The 24,726-nt window shown below is 44.6% G+C and overlaps 1 protein-coding gene across 3 annotated transcripts in view; it reads left to right on the top strand.

The window, feature by feature from the left end:
- Window positions 1-24,726, top strand: part of CHKA (choline kinase alpha) — a 56,787-nt gene that overhangs the window by 7,315 nt on the left and 24,746 nt on the right. Inside the window, exons 2-4 of one of the 3 annotated variants that reach the window (XM_066252242.1) lie at window positions 5,898-6,009; window positions 20,513-20,542; window positions 21,524-21,577. In XM_066252242.1, coding sequence (XP_066108339.1) covers window positions 5,898-6,009; window positions 20,513-20,542; window positions 21,524-21,577 — 196 coding nt within the window. The remainder of the gene's footprint in view (window positions 1-5,897; window positions 6,010-20,512; window positions 20,543-21,523; window positions 21,578-24,726) is intronic. The other 2 variants (XM_066252243.1, XM_066252245.1) reach the window with 2 other exon arrangements.

The raw sequence follows: 24,726 nt of genomic DNA, 5'->3' as shown, positions 1-24,726 counted from the left end.
AGAGAGTCAGAGAGAGGGACAGATAGGGACATACAGACAGGAAGGGAGAGAGATGAGAAACATCAATTCTTCGTTATGGTTCCTTAGTTGTTCATTGATTGATTTCTCATATGTGCCTTGACCGGGGGGGGGGGGGGCAGCAGATCGAGTGACCCCTTGCTCAAGCCAGCGACCTTGGGCTCAAGCTGGTGAGCCTTGCTCAAACCAGATGAGCCCGCACTCGAGCTGGCGACCTTGGGGTCCTGTGTGTCCCAGTCTGACACTCTACACTGCGCTACCTCCTGGTCAGGCTATTTTGGCTTTTTAAAGGGCTAGCTTAGGAAATTCAGAGCGGAGGAGGAGGCCCAGACATAAAAAGTACACAGTCTGGCTGGGTCTCTCAGTTGGTATCTGTTAAGTATTCTGCCAGATGATAAAGTTTGTAGTTTCAAACTTTTTTGAAATCCTTGAGAGTTCCTGGGATTTTAACTTGGGCATGTGTTCTTGACAGATTGTGCCGTAAATGGGCTGTTGGACTTTTGCTGCCATTTCTGTGGAACATCTTCCCAACATATTCCTTGTTCCTGTTCATATTATTTGGCGCATTGTTAACTGGTTTATTTCTAGATCTTTTTTTCACAGTTTGGGTCATCCATGACGGTGACATTTTATTTTGATTGTCACTAAATCATAATCAATGGTTAACTTTCTCCATAAAAGCCTATTGAGCAATAGAGGCTCCAGATAACACCAGAGATGAAGGATTTCCAGTTTGTGGGCCTATTTCTGGCCAAGCTTGGCCTTCCTTCCTTCCTTCCTTTTTTGGGAGTACGGGGACAAACTTTGAGTGGAGTTACACAACTTAGAACAGTAGTTCATCTGTTTGCTCTCACTGTTGACTGAGCTTTCAAAAGGATGTGACAGGAAGGAGAATTAAGGCTTTTAACTGCCTGCCCTGTTGCTTGGAGCCGGAACCTGTCGTTGGCTGGGACTAGACATGGCAGGGCAGTTCCGATAAGCTGCGCACATGAGCTGCTGCCGCAAGTTGAAAAGAAATGTTAAAGCTATTTGTATCTTCCGTCGCCTCCCTTCCATCTGCTTTGTGATTTGCTTTGGGGGTTGGGGACCCAGAACCTTGGGTTCCCTTGTTCTTCTGTGTGTCCCTAACTGGGGTAGAGGTAGCAACTAACCTGCCCTTGGGGAGCATAGATCTTTGCTTTTGTAGAGGCTCCCAGATACTCATGATTGTTTTTTCTGTAAGCTACTGAAATAATATCTTAAATATCACTTTTATTTATATCTGGGATACATTGTTTCCATGAAAGCACATTCAGGTTTTTTAATGATTAAGAAAAAATCATTACATAAGAAAACCAATTTTCTATTTTTTAAAAAATAGCTTTATTGAGATACATACCTCACATACTACAATTCACCTATTTAAAGTGTACAATTCTGAGGTTTTTTAGTGTACCCATATACCCACAGATATTTGCAGCCATCACCACAATCAGTCTTAGAACATTTTTATCATCTCAGAGAGAAACCCTGTCTCCCTTAGCCTCCTACCTTCCTTCCTGGCCCTTGGCACTCACTAATCTAAGTCCTATCTTTGGTGACTTCCTTGTTCTGGACATTTCTTTTTTTTTTTTTTTTTTTTTTTTTTTTTTTTTTTTCATTTTTCTGAAGCTGGAAACAGGGAGAGACAGTCAGACAGACTCCCGCATGCGCCCGACCGGGATCCACCCGGCACGCCCACCAGGGGCGGTGCTCTGCCCATCCTGGGCGTCGCCATATTGCGACCAGAGCCACTCTAGCGCCTGAGGCAGAGGCCACAGAGCCATCCCCAGCGCCCTGGCCATCTTTGCTCCAATGGAGCCTCGGCTGCGGGAGGGGAAGAGAGAGACAGAGAGGAAAGCGCGGCGGAGGGGTGGAGAAGCAAATGGGCGCTTCTCCTGTGTGCCCTGGCCGGGAATCAAACCCGGGTCCTCCGCACGCTAGGCTGTTCTGGACATTTCTTAGGAATGGAATCCGTGTGTGTGTGTGTGTGTGTGTGTGTGTGTGTGAGTGAGAGAGAGAGAGAGAGAGTCAGAGAGAGAGAGAGAGAGAGAAAAACACACATTGGCTTCTTTGACATAGCATAATGTTTTTTTTGTTTGTTTTTTTTCAGAGACAGAGAGAGGGATAGATAGGGACAGACAGACAGGAACAGAGAGATGAGAAGCATCGATCATTAGTTTTTCGTTGCGCATTGTGACACCTTCGTTGTTCATTGATTGCTTTCTCATATGTGCCTTGACTGGGGGGCCTTCAGCAGACGTAACCCCTTGCTCGAGCCAGTCACCTTGGGTCCAAGCTGGTGAGCTTTTTGTATTTGGAGCCTCGCTGCGGGAGGGGAAGAGAGACAGAGAGGAAGGAGAGGGGGAGGGGTGGAGAAGCAGATGGGCGCTTCTCCTTTGTGCCTTGGCCGGGAATCGAACCTGGGAGTTCTACACGCCAGGCCGACGTTCTGCCACTGAGCCAACCGGCCAGGGCCTAAGCTGGTGAGCTTTGCTCAAACCAGATGAGCTCGTGCTCAAGCTGGTGACCTCGGGGTCTCGAACCTGGGCCCTCAGCATCCCAGTCCGACGCTCTATCCACTGCACCACTGCCTGGTCAGACAGCATAATGTTTTTAAGGATCATCTATGCTTTAGCATGTAGCAGTGATTCATTTTTCAAAAATCATGGCCTGACCTGTGGTGGCGCAATGGGTAAAGCGTTGACCTGGAACTCTGAGGTCGCTGGTTCAAAACTCTGGGCTTGCCTGGTCAAGGCACATATGGGAACTGATGTTTTCTGCTCCAACTCCCCCCCTAAAATTAATAAATAAAAAAATTTTAAAAAAAACTAGTAAAATATACACACAATTAAAGTTACTGTTTGAATCATGTGTAGGTGTAAGTTCAGTGGCATTAAGTATGTCCACATGGTTGTGCCACCATCACCACCATCTAGCTCAAGAATGTTTCCAAACTGAACCTGTGTGCCCATTAAACACTAACTCCTCATTTCCCTGCACAACCCCTGCCCATTGACATTCAGTAGCTCAGTCAGAATCTGTTCTTCCTTGTTTTGCATGTGTTTTCTGGAATGTGGTGTACACTTTAGATGTGCAGCTCTGCTGACACCTGGATTTGAGCCCATGAGACCCACTTGCAGGTGTTGGAATGCCACAGCTGTGGGTTAGTTTGTTGTTTTAAGCCATGAGTTTGTGGTCATTTATCGCAGCACCCATAGGAAATGAAGACAGTTGTTCCATGCAAGTTTGTACAGACTAGTATTTATGTAATGCTCTTGGTGCCCACGGCGTGGTACGCAGTGCTTCCTACTTTGTCTCTTGTGTCTTATGGCATCTGAGATAGGAGCAAGGACCCTGCAGTCATACACCTGCATTTTATCCTGGCTTAGCTATTTCTTCCTTACTGTGCCTCCATTTCCTTTTCTTTAAAATAGAGGCAATACCAGCTTTCACCTGTAAGGATTGTTGGGAGGATGGAATGAGTTAGTGCTTCTCAGCTTGAGGAGCGTCCCTGTGGGGATGGAGCCCAAACCTCTGCGCTGGGTCCTCTGAAAGGGTGCCCTGAGCTTGGGTCTGGGATTGCTGAAAGCAGAGGGCAGTGGAACAGCTGCCACGAACAAAGGGGCTGAGGTGTTACTACTGCAGCCCGAGCAGGAGCAGGAAGCAGCACACCGGCCTCCCAGCCTCTCCAGTGCGTCCCTGCTGCACCCAGAGGGGAGCAGCTGGTCAAGATCTGGAATGGGGGGAATCCCAGGCTGGCATCATAGCAGAAAACACACATGTGGATTTGGAGCTCAGAGACAACAGCTCAGTCATTGATATACATCGTTTCAGACCACGTGGTGGGGAAGAGAGGGACATGATGCGTGTCTTAAATTGATTTCCCAGAAGTCACACAAACAAGGCTACAAACATGGCCCACCTCGCTTTAAGGCAGCTTCTAAGTATAGTCATGAGGCCAGGCACTTTGCTGCCTGAATAAAACCTGGGCTCTACCAAGGAAAGGGAGGGGAATGTCTGTCCCAGGAGCAGAACTGTCTGAGTTGTTATGCTAACGTTGATACAGCAACAGGAAGAGCCTCCAGATAAAAAAATTTCTCCTTTATCTTTCCTCCCCATACAAGTTGAACTGTTTTTTCTGCTTGATATTTGTTGGCAGTGCTTGTCAGTGTGTCCTCACAATCCTTCTATGATTGGGCACATGGTGATGTGGAGTAGTTTTATTTTACTTCACTTTTTAATTGATTTTTAGAGATGGAGGGGGAGAGGAAAGGAGAATGAGGAGAACATCGATTTGTTGTTCCACTTAGCTATGCATTTGTTGGTTGATTCTTGTATGTGTGACCAGGGATTGAACCTGCAACTTTGGAGTATTTGGCGCTCTAATCAGTTGAGCTTCCTGGCCAGGGCTAGGTTAGCTTTGAATTTTAGCCTCACTTTTGAAGGATAGCTTAACTAGGCTTTGAATCCTGGCTTAGCTACTTCTTTGCTGTTTGTGGATGAAACAAGGAAATAGGCTGGTGGCTCCTGTGATGGGATGTCATTCTAGAAAGCTGTGGTTCAATTTGCTGGTAACTTTTTGTCCAAAAGTTGGGCATATTCTGCCATCCGATATCAATGCATCTGGCCTGCAAGTACAGTCTCAGGATGTGCTGAAGCATATGGTCGCAGACACTGTCCTGTAATTTTGAATTCTTTCAGTTTTATATCTGCTTTCTTCATCGGGACATTTCCCGAGAGCAGGGACTAGATCCTGTTCCAGTTTTGTGTTACCCTAGCTTCCAACGGAATGCTTTGCTTATGGAATATTTCCTCAAGATTATTGACTAGATAGAATCTAGGTACTCTGAAGTTACTGGGGGGGAGGTGCCTCGTTTCTGTAATTCCTGACTGTACACAGTATTTTGTATTTGTTATTTAACTCCAGTCCTTACGTTAGCTAACCTTCCTGTGCACTCAGTCATTTCCAACCCAGGCAGGTGATTTGTTCCCAAAGCTATTCCTTCCTGTGTGAATGACCCTGTAACTTGTGTCTTGTCTTCAGTAGTCAAAGTGAAAGGTTTAGGGCAGGGTTGGGAACCTTTTTGGCTGAGAGAGCCATGAATGCCACGTATTTTAAAATGTAATTCCGTGAGAGCCATACAACGACCCGTGTATGATTTTTAAAGATTTGTCTGTGAGCCAGATGCGGCCATCAAAAGAGCCACATCTGGCTCGCGAGCCATAGGTTTCTGACTCCTGGTTTAGGGTATGGAGGTCTCCCATTTCCTTTGAATGCTCCAAGGACCAGTTAGTTTTTTAAAAGACTTGTTAGGCAAAATCAGTTGAGAAATTTTTACTAACACAGTCATGGAAAGGGTAAATACTGGAATTGTATTTCAAGTGGAAAGTTCTGGGAAGTAATTTAAGTAGTTCCACAAAATTTTAGTCTGGTAATTATGGGAATCTGGTTTAGTAGAAGTTTAGAATCATAGAAGGATGTGGAATTAAGGACTGCTTGAGGGATTCCTCCATTCCCTGTGCTGGAGAGAGTGCTTCTGGTCTTTGTCAATCTCTAGAAGCCTATACCTGTGTGGGACACACATGTGATTAAAAACAAACAAACAAGCAAACAAACTCCCCCTGCCCGAATCTAGAAGAACAGATTGGGGATTTGCCTGTTTATAATGTGACTGGTGGGGTTGACCTGAAACTGTGCAGTTAATCATTTCTGTTGCAAGTACCCTGAGAGAGTAAATGAGGGTTTAATAGTACAGTGCTCGTGGGATCCTGACTTCTCATCCATCCATAGTTCCAAGAAGAGGAACTTAGCTCACCTTCAGAATCCAGATACTTACCATCCTTTTCATTTCTCACAGAGGTGGCCTTAGTAACATGCTGTTCCAGTGCTCCCTGCCTGACACTGTGGCCACCATTGGTGACGAGCCTCGAAAGGTGCTCCTGCGGCTGTACGGTGCGATTTTAAAGATGGTGAGTTCCCAGGCTGCTTGGGGACGGGAGGGACCTGTTGCCAGTTTCAATCCTCTTTCCTGAGTTACCTGGGAAGAGAGTTTAAATGCTCTAGTGGTGTTATGAAAGCTCTTTTACTATATTGCTTTTATTTTAATTGGGCTGCACAACTTGGCTTTTTATTTATATTCTAATTCCTACTTTTACTTATTTGTTAGGAAACTAGTACAAACATTCACAGCTTTATACCCAGAGAAAGTATTATGTTGGTTAAATCTTATGATGCTGGTAGTACTTATGATGCTTGGGTTTTCCACAAATTGAGATTTTTCAGCTCAGACTTAGGTTGTAAACTTAAAGATTGTTTTTAAAGCACAGTCACAAAGATTTTACAGGATAGTCCCAGGGGCAAACTCTGATCTCAGGGAGGCTGAATTTATTAACTATTCCCTTTGAGAGATTTTTTTTTTTTTTTTTTGACAGAGACAGAGAGAGGGACAGATAGGGACAAACAGGAAGGGAGATGAAAAGCACCAAATTTTTTTTGTTGCAGCACTTTAGTTGTTCACTGATTACTTTCTCTTATGTGCCTTGATGGGGCACTGCAGCAGACGGATTAACCCCTTGCTCAAGCCAGCGACCTTGGGCCCAAGCTGGTGAGCTTTGTTCAAACTTACCCGATGAACCTGCGCTCAAGCTGGTGACCTTGGCGTCTCGAACCTGGGTCCTCCGCGTCCCAGTCTGATGCTTTATCCACAGTGCCACCACCTGGTCAGGCCCCTTTAAGATTTTTTTAAAACTTGGAATTTGTTAGATTTATAACCTTAACTTTATTACTTAAATAAGTCTAGATCTGTGGTGACGCAGTTGGTAAAAACGTCGACCTGGAACGCTGAGGTTGCTGGTTTGAAACCCTGGGCTTGCCTGGTAAAGGCACATATGGGAGTTGATGCTTTCTGCTCCAATCCCCCTTCTCTCACTCTCTCTGTCTCCTCTCTAAAAAATGAATAAATAAAATCTAAAAAAAAAAAATAAAGTTTAATTTTCATACCTTATTTGTTGAATTGTCTTAACTGATGGGATATCTCAAATGTGTGGATTTTTTTTTTTTTTTACTATTTTTGTACTGTGAATTTACCATTTTACTGCCTACACATACAGATGTTTGGTGGAGCTATTTCTTTGGTAGAATTTTGATATTCATTTAAATCTCTGGAAGAGCCCATTTATAGCTTCAAGAAATGGAGAGTAGTTTTCTGAAATAATTTTTTATTTTATATTTTAATTTTTCCATTGATAGAGGAAGGAGGAGAGGGAGAGAGAGACAGACAGGAAGGGAGAGAGATGAGAAGCATCAACTTATTCCACTTAGTTGTGCACTCATTGATTGCTTCTCGTATGTGCCCTGACTGGGAATCGAACCTCTGATCTCAGTGCACCAGGATGACTCTCTAGCCATTGGACCATCCAGCCAGGGCCTCTGATTTAATTTTTTAAAATGCTAGTCTCAGCTCAATCTAAAAAGTAGGTCATGTCTATGATAATTCAATTGTGTTAAGAAATATTAAAGTTAAGATTGGCCCTCTAGATGTTAGTTCACTTAAAAATTGTCATAATTTGACTGAACCCTTTCATTGGATAATTTTTCCTTAACCCTGAAGCTGCGGATGTGGTTAGGATCCGGAAGGGTTGGGAACAGTTAGCCTGCTGAGGAAAGCTGAGGCTGGTGGCCGGCAGCTGCGTACAGCTGACTCGGTGACCCGGACCCTGGCGGTACTCAAACAGAACGTGTTTCGTGTTTACCAGATTGTTTGGTTTTTTTATTTAGTCGTAGTTTCAAAGCACGGATTTTGAAATTCCCAATTAATGTTCTTTTGGCATTTTTAATAAGATTAGTCTTTAGCCATTTTTTCTTTGAGGATTTTTTTTTTTGCATTTTATAGGAAGTCCTATTTCTGCTCATTAGTTTTGTGTGCTTTTGTTTAAGCAAGACTTTAAAATACTTTAAAAATAACCAGCTATCAAAATTGCATGTAATATAAGACTATTATTTAAATCTGATTTATGAGGCTTTTATTTCTATTTATAACTTAACAGGAGCATTTTAATTGTGCACCGTGCTCCTCCAGGTGCTAGGCCCCACGTGGGTCAGGTCCTGTGCTCTGTGTGGAGCGCCGTGCAGTGGCGGCTGAGGCAGGTGCCCTGGAGGGCTGAGGAATGAAGTATTAAATTTTATTTAATTTCAGTTCATTTAAATTGAAATAGTCACATGTAGCTGGTGGCTACTGCATTGGATAGCACAGCTCTAGAATGTGCTGTCCTACTGGATAGGTCACTTTGTAAGAGCCAGCTACAGCATAGCCTGTGTCTTTCCCCTAATAAAGGTTCACTAGCAGTAGTTAATATTTTGTCCTTTAAAAAGTTTTAGCAGCCTAGAATTATTACCTTACAGTTCTTAAGTGCAATAGGAATAGAGAGACAGACAGGAAGGGAGAGAGATGAGAAGCATCAACTTATAGTTGTGGCTCCCTAGTTCATTGATTGCTTCTCAAACGTGCCTTGACTGGGTGTGCTCCAGCTAACCAACCCAGTGGTCTTGGGCTTCAAGCCAATGACCTTTGGGCTCCAACCAGCAGCCACAGGATCATTTTGATGATCCGTACTCTAGCTAGTGACCCAGCGCTCAAGCTGGTGAGCCTGTGCTCCAGTTGGCGACCTCAGCATCCCAGGTCAATGTCCTATCCACTGTGCCATCACTGGTCAGGTTATTCTTGGGTTTTTTTTTGTTTTTTTAATTTTTTTACAGGGACAGAGAGAGAGAGTCAGATAGAGGGATAGATGGGGACAGACAGACAGGAATGGAGAGAGATGAGAAACATCAATCATCAGGTTTTTTTTGCGACACCGTAGTTGTTCATTGATTGCTTTCTCATATGTGCCATGACCGCGGGCCTTCAGCAGACTGAGTAACCCCCGCTCGAGCCAGTGACCTTGGGTCCATGCTAGTGAGCTTATTTTTTTGCTCAAGCCACATGAGCCCGTGCTCAAGCTGGCAACCCTGGAGTCTCGAACCTGGGTCCTTCCATATCCTAGTCTGACGCTCCATCCATTGCGCCACCGTCTGGTCAGGCCCTGTTTTTAAGGGGAAGAAAAGGCTATTTTTAAGGGGAAGAAAAGGCTATTGGGCAACTCAGAAAATAAGTAGCAGAATAATTGAAGCCAGTTAAAATGGAATTAACTCTTACCAAACTAATAGAATGGAGTATATTTTACATATAGTTCTAATTTGTAGGGGGATGCTCTACATTTAGCTTCCTGATTATATTTTTATTAGAAAGTTTCTATTTCTGAAACTGCATCTCCTGATGATGGCTGGAAACTATGCCTGGAGCATGCTAGGTGCAAAGGGAACCGAGTAGAGTAATAAGCAGGTGTTGACAGTCTCACGATTGACTTTAGAGACAAGAAACCCATTTTTGTTGGCGGGGGGGGGGGGGGGACTGTTTCTTTGTGTCATAGGTAGAAATCTATATTTTCAGTATAATTACTTGGTTGAATCTTTAGTTCAAGTATACTTTTTTTTTTTTTTATGTTAACTCATTCACACCAGGTTTATTGATTTTAGTGAGAGAGAGGAGGAAGGGGAATGGGGGGGAGAGGGGGAGAGAGAGAGAGAGAGAGAGAGAGAGAGAGTCAGGAACAGCTCGCTGTTCCTGTGTGTGCCCTGACCAGTGATCGGAACGGCAACTGTGATGCACGTCCGACACTCTTCACAGAGTTAACTGGCAAGGGCGGATAGTTCAAGTATACTTTTAAAAATACTTTCTTTTTTTAAAGATTATTTATTGACTTTAGAGAGAGATGAGAGAGAGAGACAAAGGCAGGAATGGGGGGAGTGGGGAGCATCAACTTATAGTTGCAGTTGCTTTAGTGTGTGCTTTGACCGGGCAAGCCCAGGGTTTCAAACCAGCGACCTCAGTGTTCCAGGTTGACGCTTTACTGTGCCACCACAGGGCAGGTTTTTATTTATTTATTTATTTTTGTATTTTTCTGAAGTTGGAAACGGGGAGGCAGTCAGACAGACTCCCACATGCGCCCGACCGGGATCCACCCAGCATGCCCACCAGGGGGCGATGCTCTGCCCATCTGGGGCGTTGCTCTATTGCAACCAGAGCCATTCTAGTGCCTGAGGCAGAGGCCACGGAGCCATCCTCAGTGCCCAGGCCAGCTTTGCTCCAGTGGAGCCTTGACTGCAGGAGGGGAAGATAGAGACAGAGAGGAAGGAGAGGGGGAGGGGTGGAGAAGCAGATGGGCGCTTCTCCTGTGTACCCTGGTAAGGAATCGAACCCGGGACTCCTGCACGCCAGGTCAACTCTCTACCACTGAGCCAACCGGCCAGGGCTTAGTTATTTATTTTTAAAGTTTAAACTTAGTAAAACCTACAGCCTCCAATTTAAATATTTTTGGATCTTAAGTTCTTCAGGATTTATCAGGGGAACTTGTTGTCAGTTAGAATTTCAGACATTAATGATCCCTATAGACTGTTGGTTGTTGTGACTACCTTTGACAACAGCAGGAGAAGAAAATTCAGGGGCCCTGCGGAGTGACTGCGGTGAGACAGGGAAAAGAGAGGCCAGACTGAGGGGCCAGGCGGGGGCATGCTGGCAGCAGGGCTGTGTGTGTCCAGAGCTGAGCTTTCACAGCCTAGCTGTGGCAGGGATTTCACTAATTTCAACTCTTTTTCAAATATTTTCAACCCAGTTTAAAATTTTCTGCTACTTATTTTTTCTGCTTATTTATTTTTTTGCCGGGATGTGGGTGCAATCATATTGCTGGCTGTCAGCTTTTTGATTTTGGCCAGTAAGAGAAGGAGAGATATTTATAATCTACAATGACCTTCTGTTCCCATAACAACAAGAAAATTGCCAGAATTGATAGTAGCTTGTCAGGATTGGCATTAGAACATGTGGCCGAATAATGTGGAGCCCAAATAATAAGTCACATTACTTTCATTAGTGAATTAAAGGCAGAGTAAATATAGTACAACTCAGATATTATATTACTAGGATTGTTTACCTCTGCCTTAGATGAAAGCACCCACCTGTCTCTGTACATGTCTGCATTTACACAGTTGTAACTGGCACACCCTAGATCGGCTGTGTGAATGCTGTTGTCGCACCCTTTTGAGGCAAGTTAAAATAAGCTCCTTCCTTAAGAAATGTTAATTGACAACTGCACATAATACGTGTTTTCTCAGAATATTTGCTTAATCATGTGGTAGACCAGTTTAGTTTAGTATATCCCTTCTCCCCCCCCCCCCTTTTTTTTTTTTACAGAGAGAGAGAGTGAGTCAGAGAGAGAGTCAGAGGCAAAGACAGACAGACAGGAATGGAAAGAGATGAGAAGCATCAATCATCAGTTTTTCATTGCGGCACTTTAGTTGTTCATTGATTGCTTTCTCAAATGTGCCTTGACCGCAGGCCATCAGACCGAGTGACCCCTTGCTCGAGCCAACGACCTTGCGTCCAAGCTAGTGACTTTTCTTTTCTTTTTTTTTTTCTTTCTTTTTTTTTTTGGTATTTTTCTGAAGCTGGAAACGGGGAGAGATAGACAGACTCCTGCTTGTGTTTTAAGCCTTAAATTTTTTTTTTAATCTCACTGAGAATCTGACATTACGTAGAAATATTTCTTTGATTTACATTTACAATTATTTTCAAGTGACTTGGTTTAAAATAGTGAGACGTGTCTCACCTTTTCTGTTTTCCTCATCTTGGTGTTGAGAGATACCTGCCTCCTTTTCCCTGAAGCAGGGCGGTGAAGTGGTTGCTCTTTGGTACGGCTCACTCAGGGCCGAGGAGCAGAAAGCCATCCCGAAACCTTCCAGTTGGTAGGCCCACAAGGTCTGTCCCACAAACGCCTGTCCCTTATTTCCATAGAAGATGAGCCGTAAGCAGACTTCCTGATTGTGTCCTGGAGGTCTTATTTAGGGTTCGTGTTCATTTTCAATGGCTTATGAAAAATCTTGTGTTGGACCAGGGAAACAGCCCGTTCCAGAATATAAGAGTTAAATATAGGACAGCTCAAAATTCTTTCCTTTCGTTTTCCTCTGCCTTAGATGAAAGCACACAAGCATCTCTGTGCTTGTTCTGCACTCATTCAGATGTAACTGGTATGCTCTAAGTCGGCTATATAAATGCAGTTGCAGCATCCTTTTTTTAAAAATTTTATTGATATTGGCTGATTTTGGCAGACTCCCGCATGCGCCTGACCGGGATCCACCCGGCATGCCCACCAGGGGGCAACGCTCTGCCTCTCGGGGCGTCGCTCTTTTGCGACCAGAGCCACTCTAGCACCTGGGGCAGAGGCCAAGGAGCCATCCCCAGTGCCCGGGCCATCTTTGCTCCAATGGAGCCTCGGCTGTGAGAGGGGAAGAGAGAGAAAGACAGAGAGGAAGGAGAGGGGGAGGGGTGGAGAAGCAGATGGGCGCTTCTCCTGTGTGCCCTGGCCGGGAATCAAACCCGGGACTTCGGCACGCCAGGCCGATGCTCTACCACTGAGCCAACCGGCCAGGGCCAATTTTGGCTGATTCTTGTCTGTGCCCTGAGGATCGAATCTGCAGCCCTTGCCTGACCTGTGGTGGCACAGTGGATAAAGTGTCGATCTGGAAATGCTGAGGTTGCCAGTTCGAAACCCTGGGCTTGCCTGGTCAAGGCACATATGGGAGTTGATGCTTCCTGCTCCTCCCCCCCCTTCTCTGTCTCTCTCTCCTGTCTCTCCTCTCTAAAAATGAAAAAATAATAAAAAATAAATAAATATCTTTGGCCTGACCTGTGGTGGCGCAGTGGATAAAGCATCGACCTGGAAATGCTGAGGTCGCTGGTTCGAAACCCTGGGCTTGCCTGGTCAAGGCACATATGGGAGTTGATGCTTCCAGCTCCTCCCCCCTCTCTCTCTCCTTTCTCTCTCTCTCTCTCTCCTCTCTAAAATGAATAAATTAAAAATAAAATAAAATAAAATAAAACTTATAAAAAAAAAAAAAAGAATCTGCAGCCCTGGTGTATCGGGCTGACGTTCTACCAGTGGAGCCATCCAGCCAGGGCTGTAACGTCCTTTTGATTGTGCAGCTTTGAGAAACATCTGTCCAATATTATTTGTAGAAAATAAACAGAAAAATATTGGTATGCTCTTCAAACAATACACGTTAATATAATTTAGTGTCTATTTCACAGAGAGTAGCTTAAATTTTTTTTTTAAATTCTTTTTTTTTAAGATTTATTTATTTATTTATTATAGAGAGGGGAGAGAGAGTGAGAGAGAGAGAGAAAGGGGGAGGAGCAGGAAGCATCAACTCCCATATGTGCCTTGACCAGGCAAGCCCAGGGTTTTGAACCGACAACCTCAGCGTTTCCAGGTTGACGCTTTATCCATTGTGCCACCACAGGTCAGGCCCGAGAGTAGCTTAAATTTTAACTTTAATTTTAATAGAGGAGGTTATTTTCATTTGCTTTGTAGATGATGAAAACTGAATTCAACTATAAAGTTAACTTAAAGTAGGATGGTTTAATGGGAGGTTATTTTTTCTTGTTTTTTTTTTTGTTTTTGATTTAATAGGAGTTTTGAGAAGTGCTAGTTTAGCTTTTGCCATTGTGGTAAGAGATGTCATTGCCAGAAGAAAGCTTGACACAGTAAGATTAGCTATAAATGTAACTTGATTCTTTTCCTTTCTGATACTGGGAAGGAGCATGTGCTCCGCAGCGTCCGGTAGCAGCCTTTTCAGAGAAGCAAGTTTGGCTGATTACAAATAACCAGTTTGCTTATTTATCATGAACTGTGGAAGGCACAAGTGTCAGTATGTATTGTTCCTTCACTGTGACCTGTGCCCATTCGCAGAAGTCTCAGAGAATTGCTCTGTCTCTTCCTCCGTCAGAACAGTGACTCTGTGTTGGGCCAGTCCCTTTTGTGCATGTATGGAGAGATTTGGCCTCACCATTTTTGAACGGTCTCACAGGCGTAGATGTCTATAATACACATCAAAGATCTCTCGAATCTTGTCGGGAAAATGGTCTTGATATGTTTTTGAGTAATAGAAGGCTAATATTAGTGCTTGTTTGAGTACTAACCATAATACAGTTAGAGGTATTAAGGCACAACGCAGATATGTGTTAGTGACTCAAATGGTTCAACTGTAGTACATTCTTTTTTGAATGCAGAAAACATTTTCTCACAGCTCCAGTTTAATTAAAAATTAAACCATAATAAAATGTGGAACAGCCCGTATAGTTACTAGTGAGTTATTGGCTGCTGAGAGATTGACGTTTCTCTCTGGAACTAAGGTCACCCTTCCTGTGCAGACAGTATGGCTGATGCCCCTTCGTGAAGAGCCCGCTTTGGCCTGGGAGACTGAAAGCACATGTCCCTGGTAACCGAACAGTCTGACCTCCATGTTGTTTTCTCATTAGATTAATGTCATCATGAGTATAAGTTGTTTTATTTACTCTGCTTTAAAAATAATCCCTTGTATTTTGAGTATGGTGTAATTATATCTGTCTCTAAGGTAGTTAAATCTTACCTCTCAGAATTCAAACATTTTTCTAGTATTGTGTTCCTATTTGGTCTCACCCAATATTTCTTTAGTTAATACTCGCCAGAGATATTCGCCAAATTATGGTACGTAGTACTTCCATACCTGCTTTGGTGCCTTCTTTTGATAACTAAATAAACCACACACGACTGTGTCTAATTGTGACATATTCAAAGTGTCTTTGTCTTGCTGGTCTTAAATTATGTTTGAGATTTTTAGCATGAACCCAATACAGATTTCTGGCCCCCGGAGCGGTGACGTGACTGCAGCCCACCTCTGGGAAGGAATGTCTTTGTGTGGGGGGCGTGAGGGCGTGGGGGGCAATGTACCACTTTAGCTGTATGTGCATGTGTTCTCTGCTGCAGGCTGCCCATGCGATCGTGCCTGGAGCACTCTGGTTTCCAGGTGACAGACACGATTCACGGTATAGTATGAGTCCTCTGAAGTCAGCACATTCTCTACAGCTCTCATTTCCTTCTTTGAGTTCTTGGTTTCGAGAAATGCTTTTAATAAAGAAAGTAGTAATGCTTTTGTTAAGTAGCACCAGCTACAGTTTGTGCTCTGTTTAAAGAGGTACAGTAATGAAGATGTCAGAATGTTATGTATTACATATGTCACCCTTTGTTTGGGAGGTTGTTTTGTTTTTGTCCAAAGCAAATCAGAGCTCCTTCTTCTGTTTCCTCAGTAGAAAATGACAGACATTTAGTAATTTTACCAATTTATGGGCCTCAACCTGAGAAGTCATTTGAAGTGTTAACCTTTTCCTTGATAATCGCTTTTAGCATGAAGGAAATATGAATATATTGATATTTTGGTCAGAGATGGGAACAGGCTGTCTTTCTTATTTGATCACTTGTAGTCTTTCCATGTCTTTGCTGGGTCCTGAGAGCTTTGTCCGTTCAGCAGCTGAACCGAAGTGGACAGAGACACAGGCTGGAGAAGTCACGGCTCTCTTCCTGGAAACAAACTGCTTCCAGTTCAACCCTCGGGCTGTCTCTGCTGAAGGTGCTTTCACCTCAGGTGTCCTGGGAGTCTTGGGGCAGCAGGTTACCCTGGATCAGACATAAATTTTGAGAAGGTCCTGAGAGGAGCCTTCTTTACCAAGACTTCTTTCCACTTACCTATATTTACTGACTGACTCTGTGGAAGTGCCGTCTCCTGTTGATGTTAACCAAGTCATTGGATTTTGCAGAGCTCAGAAGGGTCAAATTGTCTTAGAATGTTCCTTAGGATAATTGAAGATACTCTTGAGACTACCATAAAAATTTTTTAATTCAGTGTATTCATTCAATAATCACATAAGCTTTATTTTAAATCACTGCATTGTCATCGCACATTTTAACATGTGCTGTAAAATATTTCCCAGAAATGCTGTAAGAAACCATCAAATCTGCAATTACAGAATGTTTTCATGGAAACCTGGAAAAGGAAGGTTAGGGTTCGAGGTGATGTTGAGGTGACTGGTGCAACTCTGTGGAGTCGCATCTCACCCAGTTTTCACCCCGCCCACCAGAGAGGACTGGTGACAGGTGCCACCCCGTGATGAGGATCTTTTCTCTCTAAAGAACTGAGCGTGGTCCGAGTCCAGGGGGGGACCTTAGAAGTCCTCAGAGCTGCGGCTTACACAGTAAGAAGCCCATGTTGTGCCAGGACCAGTGAGTGTCACAGCTGCTGAGTATTCAGAAGAGGACAAACGTCTGTTATTCTCAGGGTGAGCATGAGAGTCTGGGTTCTTTTTTTTTTACAGGGACAGAGAGAGAATCAGAGAGAGGGATAGATAGGGACAGAATGACAGGAACAGAGAGAGATGAGAAGCATCAATCATTAGTTTTTCGTTGCACACCTTAGTTGTTCATTGATTGCTTTCTCATATGTGCCTTGACCGCGGGCCTTCAGCAGACCGAGTAACTCCTTGCTCGAGCCAGCGCGGGTCCAAGTTGGTGAGCTTTGTTCAAACCAGATGAGCCCGCGCTCAAGCTGGTGACCTCGGGGTCTCAGACCTGGGTCTTCTGCATCCCAGGCTGACACTCTATCCACTGTGCCACTGCCTGGTCAGGCTTGATTTGATTTCTTAGGTAACATTTCTGGTCAGTTACACTGCCTTTTTTTTTTTTTTTTGGTGACAGAGTCAGACAGAAGGACCGATAGGGACAGCCAGGAAGGGAGAGAGATGAGAAGCATCAATTCTTCATTGCGGCTCCTTAGTTGTTCATTGATTGTTTTCTCATATGTACCTTGACCAGGGGGCTACAGCAGACAGAGTGACCCCTTGCTCAAACCAGATAAACCCGCGCTCAAGCTGGCGACCTTGGGGTCTCGAACCTGGGTCTTCCACATCCTAGTCCGACACTCTATCCACTGCACCACCGCCTGGTCAGGCTGGTCAGTTACACTGTTGATGACGTGTCCTTTGTAGCTGGCTCATCACTTCTACCAGCCTATCTCTCCAGCAGCTCAGCAATGTTGGATCTTTAAAGATACTTTGAAGACCAGTATTTCAGGTAGTACACATGACATCTAGATAGCTGTGTGCCAGTCCATGCCATTTGGACTGATTTATGTGCACACACATGCGCAGACTCTGGGAAAACAAGACTGCTTTGTTTCGTCTCACTAATGATGTGGCTGTATTAAAGTAGTTGAGTCATAAAACTAGTTTCCTCACCTGACCAAGCAGTGGCGCAGTGGATAGAACGTTGGACTGGGATGTGGAGGACCCAGGTTCAAGACCCCGAGGTCACCAGCTTGAGCGCGGGCTCATCTGGTTTGAGCAAAGCTCACCAACTTGGATCCAAGGTTGCTGGCTCGAGCAAGGGGTTACTCGGTTTGCTGAAGGCCCACAGTCAAGGCACATATGAGAAAGCAATCAATGAACAACTAAGGTGTCGCAACGAAAAACTAATGATTGATGCTTCTCATCTCTCTCCGTTCCTGTCTGTCTCTCTCTATCCCTCTCTCTGACTCTCTCTCTGTCTCTGTAAAAAATACCAAAAAAAACCCCCTAGTTTTCTCATCACTGGAGGAACCTTTTGTTAAGAACTGTTCCATGATAATAGCTTATCTTGAACAATGACTTAAATTCAAAGAAGTAGTAATGGTCAGATTGTGAAACATTAGGTAACTTGAAGTAGTCTGGGTCTTCCGCATCCCAGTCCAATGCTCTGTCCACTCTGCCACCGCCTGGTCAGGCTCTGTGTTTCTTTTTAAAAAAACTTGATTACGGAGAATTCCAGATACATAAAGAAGTAGAGTAGAAGAGTGTATGAACCCCAAGTGCCCCAAATTCATCCTTCCCTCTGACCAGTCTTCCTTCATCTTTACCCTCATTCATTTGCCAGGGTGATTCTGGAGCAGATTTTATTTTACTTTATTTTATTTTTATTATTTTTTTACAGAGACAGAGAGTCAGAGAGAGGGATAGACAGGGACAGACAGACAGGAACAGAGAGAGATGAGAAGCATCAATCATTAGTTTTTTTGTTGTGACACCTTAGTTGTTCATTGATTGCTCTCTCACATGTGCCTTGACCATGGGCCTTCAGCAGACCGAGTAACTCCCTAGCTCGAGCCAGCAAACTTGGGTCCAAGCTGGTGAGCTCTGCACAAACCAGGTGAGCCCACGCTCAAGCTGGCGACCTTGGGGTCTCGAGCCTGGGTCCTCCACATCCCAGTCCAACGCTCCATCCACTACGCCACCGCCCGGTCAGGCTAGAGCAGATTTTAGAAATCGTATCATTTCTTCCATGAATGTTTTAATCTGTATCTAGGGTGATTTTTAGAAAATGACCAGCCTGACCTGTGGTGGCACAGTGGATGGAGCATAGGCCTGGAATGCTGAGGTTGCCGGTTCGAAACCCTGGGCTTGCCCGGTCAAGGCACATATGGGAGCTGAAGCTTCCTGCTCCTCCCCCCTTCTTTCTCTCTCTCTCTCCTCTAAAATGAATAAATAAATAAAAAACTTTAAAAAAAAAAAAAAAGAAAATGACCAGAATAATGTTCACATCAAAAAATCTTAGTAATTAGCCTGATCTGTGGAGCCACAGTGGATAAAGTGTTGACCTGGAACCCTGAGGAACTCTTGACCAGGCAAGTCCAGAGTTCAAAACTCTGGACTTGCCTGGTCAAGGCACATGTGGAAGTTGATGCTTCCTGCTCCTCCCCTGTTCTCCTTCTCTCTCACTCACTCTCTCTTCTCTCTAAAATGAATAAATAAAAAATAAAAAAGTTTATATTAAAAAAAAACTTTAGTAATGATATATTACATAATTAGTATTCATATTTCTAATGTAAAAACTTTTCAGTGTTTTATAACTTATGAAAGTTCATTTTTATGAATGTACAAGTAGGCAAAAAATTTGAAGTCATGTTAAATATTTGTACAATGTATTTTAATATCTGCTTCGGATAAATTGTTTCTGAAGTAAAATCCCACAGATTACAAGATATATTTCACTCACTGTCTTCCCAGACAGAAACCTTCTCGGACCTTATTTTGGCAATGTGTCTGTCTTGGCTCACCTCAGGAGGAGGCCTCTCTCTTACCTTTTCACAGCTGCCTTCTTGGTTTGAGATTTCTTGGGTTTATTTACAGGATTGAGGGACCCTGAGCATTCTGTACTGAGGAAACAGAACAGAAGGTTGACTATGGCAGAAGTCCATCTTGTCTTCATGATGGTGCTCTTATGGTATAAGTAATGCATGCATTTGGGGGCTGAATGGAGTGGGCAGGGTCGGTAAGTTATTTTTACTTAAGGATGCTAATATGTTCAAAAGGAATGGCCTTGGAAACTAAGCCAATTCTAACTTTGGATGAAGTGACTTGCTTTTCGGAGCACCATTAGACAAGGAAAAGGGATTTCTGTTGGCTTAATAACCCATTAACTGTATCTCCCTAAGAAGATACAGTTTGAGTAATAACAGCATAGGAATAACTGTAGCCATTTAGAATTCTGTACAGGTCAAATCCCGTTACAGCAAACGTCATTAGGATATCTAGATTCCTTATTTGTCTTAGAGCTTTCCCTACAAATATCAATATACAATGTATCAGATTACAGAACATCTTTTGTGCTTAACTTTTCTTGGCAAGAAGCAGCACGAGGACATAATGTTTTGGGGGCATTTCGGCCCTACTCAGAGTTCGTGTTAACACGATGACCAGTTTCCTTCTGCTGGGACCGTGGGTGTGAGTTGGCCGTAACTGGTTGGCTCTGTCTCCCTGGGTTGCACCTTCAGCTGGCCGTCTTGAAGAGCATGGTGCCAGTGTTCGTTAATTCATGCTATCCAAAATGTGTTGAAGCACTGTGATTTGCTTGGTGCTTTTGGGAAAAAGTAAATAAAAGATAGAGTCCATATTCATTAGTGACTTGTATACCACTGGGGAGGGGAGACTAAGTCTCAGGTAACTGTGCAGCCATGAATATTTTAGAGTATTGAAGGGAGTCAGGATTTCATGATACCTGATTACTCCCCCCTGTGGTTTCTCTGTCATACACCAAGCCATCAGCAGAGGTCTAGAAGTATTTCTTTGGTATTTTCATTTTTGTAGCTCTCATTGTAATGGGATTTAACCTGTACCGTCTTTAATCTGAGAGATGCATATTACACAAATGAAAATATGATATACCCCATTTGTATTTTCTGTACTTTGTACAAAAGGTGCTTAACTGTATGGTAAAGATACTATTGAATATATGTAAGTGCAAGTCTTTGAAGATAGCTTCATGCACATGAAAATTTCATTTACTTTTATATTGAGTAAGCTAGAACATGTAAACTGTTTATACAAAATGCATTAAAACATCAGTGGAATGTTATTTCAGTCTGAGTCTGGTGAATGAGTGTTGCTTTAAATCACTAGGTGTTTTTGAACGGTGTTAGAGTAGCTGGTGTTGCTTAACATGGCATTTTTCTCCCTGTCCATACTTTCCGCCCTTGGTACAGGTATTTTTGATAAAGCTGTGGAATGGAAAGGTATGTTTTCATGGGGTGTTCAAGAACCTTTTACCTTAACATTTGTAGAGTTTATGGGCTTCCTTCTGTGTCTGACATAAGCAGACTTTAATTTAAACAGCATATTTCTAGAGGCAGTATTTGAATATAAAATTTTGACATGACTTGCTTTTCCCCATCCTCTGATGAAAAGATAGTATGCAGGTTTTTAAAGCACTTGGGGTGGGGGTTGCTCTTAGAAGGTATGATCTGTGCCATGAAGAAAAGGTAGCCAGAGAGTTAGTTGCAGATGGTAGTTAATAATCTAGTTGTTGTTACTGCTAGAATCTTGGTTACCAGTAATTTGCAATTTCATTGAGGAAAGTGATGTAAAAGTATCTTTTCATATGTTAATATGTGGAATAGTTTAGGGACTTTATTAAGTTTGCACAAACCTTTTTGGTGGAGGACAAATTCATGTTGAGTGGAATGAATAGAGTTAGTCTGAAAGGCAAGTTGGCAGGCTTGTCTGCACAGACTCTGTGCCAAGTCGCCTGCCTGCACAGGGCTTTCTTCTCTGCCCAAGTTCTGTGTGGACCTTGCTTGCCACAGGCAAGTGTACGCTCCTGTTCTTGCGGGAAGAAAGCCTCCCCCAGATGGAGACCTGCCTTACTAAGTTGTGAGACTCAGATTGGCCATTCGTCTGTGGAAGCCCTGGTTGGAAGAGCGCCCTCTACTGACTTTCCTCTAACAATGAAATTGCGAAAACGGTACACCAGAGTGATTGTGAGTCACAGCTATTTGGTCTCAACAGCACGTCCCTTTTCTTGTAAAGAAACGAAGCGACTCCTCAAGTGTTGGTACTAGTGCTGGACACTGGTGTTGCAATTTAGACATCAGTGGGCTGAGAAACACTCATTAAAAATGTGTGATGTTTAACCCTGGCTGTTCTGGTGATTGCAGAGTTAGTGTCTGCTTCGTGTTCCCCTCTCACCGGAAGTGTCTGCTTTTTCTCATTCGTAGAGGTCCTGTAATAAAGAGGGATCCGAACAAGCTCAGAATGAAAGTGAATTTCAAGTAAGTAACGAAGTCCATTCTGCATCTGTGTGAGGTGTGACCTGCTAGCCGGCTTCGGCCACCCTGCAGTGGACGTACCTGGAACGCCCTGGTCTGTCTGTCTCAGGGGCGGGCTCTTGGTGTGTGGGAGCCAGCTCAGGTGTTCCCAGTTCCTGCTGAGACTGGAGGAGTGCACGCTGGTCTTCGGGGCAATCTGAGAGCAGTTGGGGTGCTTCGAGACAGACAGCCGTTTGAGCTAACATTCGTGCATGATATTCTGATGGCGGTTGACGGCTGTGTGGTGTCTGTCACTGCCCCTTTGTTCCAGTGGCCAATCGCCCTGGACAGGTAGGAGAGTTTTCTCTTATGCAAGCCACCCAGGTAGGAAAGGTGTCTTCCTCAATTACAAGATTTGCTTTAGAATGACTCCTCTTTCTGAAATGCATATTTTTAGAAGAGGTTGAGGTCCAGAGCACTGATGGATCACCTGGTCCTCTCTTTGAGGCTTAGAAATGGGGAGTCTAGAACAGGTATCTGCACACTGCAGGAAAGAAACAACATTGTGTGTGTGTGTGTGTGTGTGTGTGTGTGTGTGTGTGTGACAGAGACAGAGAGAGGGACAGACACCGGAAGGGAGAGAGATGAGAAGCATCAATTCTTGGTTGTGGCGCTTTAGTTGCTCATTAACTACTCTCCCATATGTGCCTTGACCAAGGGGCTATATGAGACCGAGTGACCCCTTACTTGAGCCAGCGACCTTGGGTCCAAGCTGGTGAGCCTTGCTCAAACCAGATGAGCCTGTGCCCAGCCGGTGACCTCAGGGTCTCAAACCTGGGTCCTCTGCATCCTAGTTCGATGCTCTATCCACTGCGCCACCGCCTGGTCAGGCGGGAGCAAACAACTTTTGAGCATACTGTCCCAATATGTGCAAGTTTGTGTAAAGAGGTGTGTGTGTGCTGGTTATTAAAATCATCAAGACATAGACATTAAAAAGCGGTGAGAGTACAAAGAAATGAAAGTGCTGATACTTTGTCCTGTGTTTCGGAGGCAGTTTTGCATGTGCCCTGCTCTGGAGACCCTGAGCTGGGGTCCCGAACTAGCTGAGAAATCGCGGGATGTGGGTGATGGACATTGTCTTCAGGCATTTGGAGCCCTTTGTCTTGAGACCTCTGTACTTCCTTGTAGTTGAAAATGGAGCTCTGGGGCCTTCATGATGCTAAATCCAAAGTCTATTTTCAGTTTTCATTTTACTTTGACTTGTCTCAGCAGATTTAACAGGACCCTTCACCTATTAAGGCAGCTGGGAGACAGACGCCAAGTAAAATTCTCTCTTACTCCTTGTCTCTGTGCTTAGCTCACGTGCTGTTGCGCTGACCGCTGTAAGTTCGCAGTTCAGCCCAAGTCCCTCTCCCCGGCTTGCTCTCTTGTCAGCCACCCGACTCAGACTTGGTCCTGTGTTCTTCCTGTTGCCGGAGGTCTGCGCCCTCTTCTCTCGCACCACCCAGCCCCTGCCTGGGTGCCATGCTCCGCTACCAGTCTCCTGGGTGCGTGCTCTCCCTGAGTAGCAAGCAGTGAGGTGCTGGGAGACCAGTTCTAAAGTGACCGCCGGTGGTTCATGCATGCATTTGGAGGTCACCTACAAGCCTTCTTAACCGGCCCATTTGTCTTACTTTTGACTGTTTTCTTTCATTTTCGTCCTTTCCAATTCTTCGCTCTACAGCCCCCTTTCTCACTATTGCGAATAAATGCTGAGCTCCGGTCTCTGATAAGAACAAAGGTGTTTCTTGTTTCCAGTGTTCAGAGCAGCATACAAAGATTGGAGCACTCTCAGATCTCTTTCCATCGTCACCGTTTCTGGCGATGACTCGGCTCTGATGGGCTCTGGACCATGTGTGTTCAGGTGCAGTCAGCTCCAGAGCCCTGTACTGAGTGTAAAACACTTCCTGAAATAATAGAGTGGGTGTGACGCTATACAATTTGAAACTCCGCATCTTAAGGGATATTTAGATTAGATACATGTATGTGTTTTATACAGTGCTGGCCTGAGTGCCCTTTAGCTTAGTCTTCTACACAGAGGGAAGTTTAAAACAAATTCTAACTCGGGACCTAGACTGGGGAATGGTGGATTTGAGATGGGAAGATGTTCAGATGGCAGATAGCCAGTGCTGGGCCCGGTGCCGAGGTCAGCCCCTCGTCCTGCGCTGGCTTCCCGTTCTGTCCAAGCAGGTGGGGTGCTGGGCTGCTGCTCTCTGGGGTTCAAGTGTGGAGTTAGAGAGACGTCTGCCGACCTTGCTGCACTCTCCTGTGGGGCCTGTCTGATTCTGCACTCCAGGCCAGACGGGGTGAAATGACTGTCCCCTGCATAGGCTTGCTGGTAGTCAGATGTATGAGGGATGACGTTTTGCCAGCTAAGTAGAGATTCAGGAGTTCTCATTCATTAAGGTTTTAAAAATAAAACTTGTCTGATGTCAGTCAAATTCTGCTCTAAAATTTATTAACTTAAAAAATGTTTCCAAGCATCGGCCTAGCGAGCGGAGGACCTGGGTTCGATTCCCGGCCAGGGCACACAGGAGAAGCGCCCATTTGCTTCTCCACCCCTCCGCCGCGCTTTCCTCTCTGTCTCTCTCTTCCCCTCCCGCAGCCAAGGCTCCATTGGAGCAAAGATGGCCCGGGCGCTGGGCATGGCTCTGTGGCCTCTGCCTCAGGCGCTAGAGTGGCTCTGGTCGCAACATGGCGACGCCCAGGATGGGCAGCGCATCGCCCCCTGGTGGGCAGAGCGTTGCCCCTGGTGGGCGTGCCAGGTGGATCCCGGTCGGGCGCATGCAGGAGTCTGTCTGACTGTCTCTCCCTGTTTACAGCTTCAGAAAAATGAAAAAAAAATTTTTTTCCATTGATTTGAGAGAGAAGCATCAGCTCATTCCACTTTGTTGTACACTCCTTGGTTCCTTCTTATATTTACCCTGACTGGGGATTGAACCTGCAACCTCAGCACTAGCCAACTGGCCAGGCCCTCAGTCGTGCATTTTTTGGTTTTCTGTGTGTGCCCTGATCGAGGATCGAACCCACAACCTTGTTTCGGGGCGATGCTTTTAACTGACTGAGCCAACCCGCAAGGGCCTCATTAACTTGTGATAGATCAATGCCTTGTTCCTGTTGTCCTCGTCTAAGTC

Source organism: Saccopteryx bilineata, chromosome 1 (assembly GCF_036850765.1).
Source record: "Saccopteryx bilineata isolate mSacBil1 chromosome 1, mSacBil1_pri_phased_curated, whole genome shotgun sequence".
NCBI classification, from domain to species: Eukaryota; Metazoa; Chordata; class Mammalia; order Chiroptera; family Emballonuridae; genus Saccopteryx; species Saccopteryx bilineata.
This window is presented reverse-complemented; position numbering and strand designations above follow the sequence as displayed.